Raw genomic sequence first — 4,428 nt, 5'->3', positions numbered from 1 at the left:
CCCATGACCCTGAAAATAGGGCCAGTTAAGAATCTCCCCACCCTCTGTGTACTGCTAAGAGCCACATTCCCTGGTCGACTTAGTTAAGACTCACTGATACTGCCTTATCTACCCAGGACAAGGCCAGACTCAGATGCTACAAATTCCCATTTTTTTTTTTTTTTTTGGTCTCATAAATGATTAGCTGAACTACTTGTCCCCACTGATCAATCCAAACAAAACGCTTGTTAATCACAGGTTCCTAAACTCTGGCTTACTCTCATTCCGGTGAACAGACAAGCCCCTTCTGAGAACAGGCTGGCCTCGGGCACAACGTTCGCTGATCTGCTATCTCATTCAGCTGCCATTTCATCCCATTTTCTCAGAGTTGGGTTCTTTCTACCCTTCTCTATCCTTTGTAGGGGAGAAAAACCCTTTTGGCTAATATCATTGGCATGTGGGTCTACGAGTGCTTTCCTTATCGCAATAGTCCTTTTCCCCACCTTGCAATAATTCTTTTTAACTTACATCTCTCCTTAGTAAGTCTGGGTTTGTTTTTTTTATTTGACACTGGATAAAATGTGGATGTGACATGTAGAGTTGAATCTGCCATCGTGGATATGAGGTAGCAGATGAAGATGGCTGAGCGGCAAGGTCAGAGGAGCCTGAGTTTCTAATGACTTTGCGATGTCATTACACCAGCCAGGGACAGGCTGTTTCCAAATTTTATTCTTGTACAAGAAAAATGAACTTCTGTGTTATTTCAGATTCGGCTGTCTGAGGTTTTCTATCACTGAAAGTCAAACCCAATTTTCACTGCCACGGCCAGTCTGAAGAAAAGCTGGCCAGGAACCCACGGCCTGGGGTCCAGTTCCTTCACCACGACTTACAGGGGTGGCCGCTTCCCTCTGGCTTGCGATGACCCTAGTGAAGGCTGCCATTCCTGAGGGCAGGAACAACTAAATCACATGTGACAGCAGCTAAAGAATCCTAAGGGTCTTTTTTATCAGCTGCCCCAAAACATGACCCAAGGATTTACAGAATATTATCCCCGGAAAGGATCCTGAAGATTATCTCATCCTATTCTATTGATAAGGCAACCCAGAGAAGCCAAAGGAACTGCCGGCGGGCAAACAATCTGTCAGGACAGAGCAAAACCAGAACTAATCCTCCAGACGCTGCTGCTGACAGCCAGACCATTTTTACTAGGTGACGCTGCTGCAACCACTGAAGAACAACAACCAACAGCTCACGCCTTCGACAGAAACATGCAGGAAGGGACAAACAGATCAAGGAGCACTGACACTAGAGGGAAACGCGAACTCCTCCCTTGAAAAGTTCAGTCAGAAGAAAAGGTTCGATCTGTTTCAGCCACAACCAAGAGATGCTAACGGGTCCATTAGGTCCAAAGAGGAGAGCGAAACGGGAGTTCTGCTGTGCCGCTGTCATTACCTCGTCCTCGCCGCTCTCTGGAGGAAGGCAAATGTGAGCGATGTTCAGACCAGCCTGCAAAGAGAACACACGGTTATTTTATCGCGGGAAGAGAAAGTATCGACAGAAAAATTAAAACGGAGTTTTGAAAAGCAACGAGATGCTCACCTCCTCGGCCAAATTCTGATTTACTTCCTGCATCAAGTTGTCATCACCTGCCTGAGGAAAGGGGAGCGAGGAGAATGTGACGACATAAAAACATCTTGAAAAGGCACAAAACATAATACGGAGACTAATTTTGTGTTTATACGTGATCTAATCACAGAGATGATCGGGAAGATGCAAAAAAAAATAAATAAATAAATCTTATTGCTCATAAACGGGGACCAATGGCTGTGTTTATCCACGCATCGGATTCCCAGTTTTTCAAATTATGTCACTTTTTACAACTAATAGTCCTCCTGAGGCACAGTTAGCCGCAGAGCCAGCGTCCCTTTCTAAAAGAGGACACCCAGGCAGAGTCCTAGGAGGTCCAAGTCTCCTGAGTCATTTTTCTTTCCACTCTTCTAGCTGGCCTGTCTTTGTAGGGGATGTGGAGACACCTCCCAAAATGCAAGTAACTGGAGCATAGCTCTAGAGTCTCCAAAACCACAGCGCCGATGGAACTAACACTCCTATTTTGATACATTAAGTCCATGCCAAAAATGACAGTAGCAGCCCAACTGTTGTGCTGTGTTGGTTTACAGGCTTGGCTCGCCGCACGATTTCCCTGCACCTGTCATCACATGGGCGTGCCAAGAAGGATGGCAAACGGTGCCAACTGCAGTTGGGAATGAAGCAGCCGCAGCCAAAAGATGTGCTCGAAACGTGGAAGTACATCTGACATGTAATGGCTTTGGCTCCTCGAACTCAGGCAGGCTTTAAAAGACTTAGCAGTAAGATTACCCAATACCATGTCTCAGCAGCATCTGTCTTCCACAGAGACAAAGGGGAACCTTTCCCCCCTAACACTTTTAAATCAGGATAAGCATTCATGAGCACACATGGACCACAATAAATCCTGTGTAATGGAACTTCTGTGAGTGCCAACCTCCTGACCTCTGAAAGCTACCCACATCAAAAGGAGAAAGACTCCTAAACGACATGCTTGGGCGGAGGGGTACCCTAAACTGTAACCCCATGGAAGCAAAATGACCAGAGGAAGGGAAGATGACAGCAGTTCCAGCTGAGCCCTCTCTTCCCTCAGGGGACTGGAGCTCTGCATACAATTATCTTCTGAACTGGAAGGTTTCCTAAGATAGCAAGACAGAACCACATTCTCAGCTTACCTGAATAATAGCAAGAACCGGCTTAAAGGCAGGGTTTTTTTCTTGCAATAAACTCAGAACTTCTTTGGAATTCTGAATGACTTCTCTACATTGAGAAAGAAAAACAAGATACCATGTCTTGTTAATGACTAGACAGTGTGGGTACAACAAAGTTCCTCAGAAAGTTTGTTACCGTACGTGAACATAATTAGACAACATAGAACGTGTCCCAAGTGGAAAGTGCAGAGGGGAGCGGGAAGGATAATAATGAAATTATGAAATACTGATCGTATAAAACATGATAATCTAATTTTAAAAATAAGCAGAGGTAAACCGACTGGATGTTAACAGCAATAGTCTAGGGGTGACTTTTTCCTCTTGTATTTTCCAAGGTTACTATAATAAAGGAGTCTGGATTTCTTTACAAAATAATCTTCTTCCACAACACTCCCTCCCTTTCTGGAAAAAGAGTTGGGGTCCAGGGAGAAAGCAAACACTGGTGGAGGGAGGGGAGTGAAGACAGGGAGTTGGGAGGAGGCCTGCTCTTGGAAAAAGAAACGGTGGCTCAGGACAAATTCCAGGTCCCAGAGTTTAAAGAAGGAACGGGAAGGGAGAGAGGGAGGGGAAGCAAAGGAAATGCCGCGGACACGCTGCGATGTGTCAGAATCCGATCCTCTCCCAAAGCCTGTTAGGGAGAGAGCCTCTCGCTCCTCTGGGCCCCATGTTCTGCATGCGGACCTCCCAGAAGTCCCAGTAGGGGCCACCTCCACCTTAGCACCACTGGGGTGCTAGCCCAGAGCGGGCCAGGCCTAGGTAAGGTGTGAGTCGGGCTCTCCTTCCGCAGCCCTTCTGAGAAGGGCGATTCCAGAGACGGCCTTCACCACCATCCCAACGAATATTCCTCACCTGCATATGACGTTGGCTTTTGTTCCCCTCCCATGATAAAATAGACAAAAAGCTCAGCCAAGGCCCTGCCCACTGTTAAGCTGGGGACCATCTTTAATGTGTGTTAGCTGGATACGATGCTGCCGAATTAAGGCTGCCAGACATTTCGCAGCCTCCCTTGCAGCTAGCTGTGGCCCTGCCAAGGAGTCGGGGAGGCAGTAGCCGATGTTATTAAAAACGACCAATTTAAGTACATCCCTGAATGCGGAGCTTATTTACTAACGACATTCTACATTTCCACTTTCTAACTTGTTGCAAAGGCTGAAGAGGTACCTGTGAATAAATATAGTGAAGATTTCCAAAACGGCCTCTTCCAAAGACAGCCATCACTCTTCCAAGAAACAGTGCACGTTGGAAGCACCAGGGAGGGAGCACTTAGTAAACTACTGCGCTGGCAATGAGCACCTACATTATGTGTAATAGTAAGAGTGGTAACGATAAAGCCGCTAATGAAGGCTTGCAGTACCGGGTACTTCCTGTGAATACCGCCACGCATTTTCCTCTTCGATAACAGAATTCTGAGTTTTAGCTCCATATGGCTATCCAGCTGGAGAGCACATTTCCCAGTCCTGCCTGCACTTCGATGGGGTCATGTGACTAACCTCTGGCCAACAGGTGAGGACTGCCAGAAGGAGAGGAGAAATGAACAGCCAAGAGGAAGGTACACCAGCATCCGGCCCCCTTCCCCGCATGCTGGTTGGGAGACCCAAACAGCTGCCTGTTACCTAGACCTGAGCAGTGAAGACGTATTATAGGACCATCCTTC

General features: G+C 46.9%; 1 protein-coding gene across 1 annotated transcript in view; it reads right to left on the bottom strand.

Annotated features, from left to right (window-relative positions):
- Nucleotides 1-2,833, bottom strand: part of MTHFD1L (methylenetetrahydrofolate dehydrogenase (NADP+ dependent) 1 like) — a 173,025-nt gene extending 170,192 nt beyond the window's left edge. Inside the window, exons 1-3 of the mRNA XM_023532145.1 lie at nt 2,739-2,833; nt 1,579-1,629; nt 1,432-1,485 (exon numbers count right to left, since the gene is read on the bottom strand). Coding sequence (XP_023387913.1) covers nt 1,432-1,485; nt 1,579-1,611 — 87 coding nt within the window. The 5' untranslated portion in view covers nt 1,612-1,629; nt 2,739-2,833. The remainder of the gene's footprint in view (nt 1-1,431; nt 1,486-1,578; nt 1,630-2,738) is intronic.
- Between the last annotated feature and the right edge of the window lie 1,595 nt (nt 2,834-4,428).

The sequence above is a fragment of the Pteropus vampyrus genome, unplaced genomic scaffold, assembly GCF_000151845.1.
Source record: "Pteropus vampyrus isolate Shadow unplaced genomic scaffold, Pvam_2.0 Scaffold78, whole genome shotgun sequence".
In the NCBI taxonomy this organism is placed as follows: domain Eukaryota; kingdom Metazoa; phylum Chordata; class Mammalia; order Chiroptera; family Pteropodidae; genus Pteropus; species Pteropus vampyrus.
This window is presented reverse-complemented; position numbering and strand designations above follow the sequence as displayed.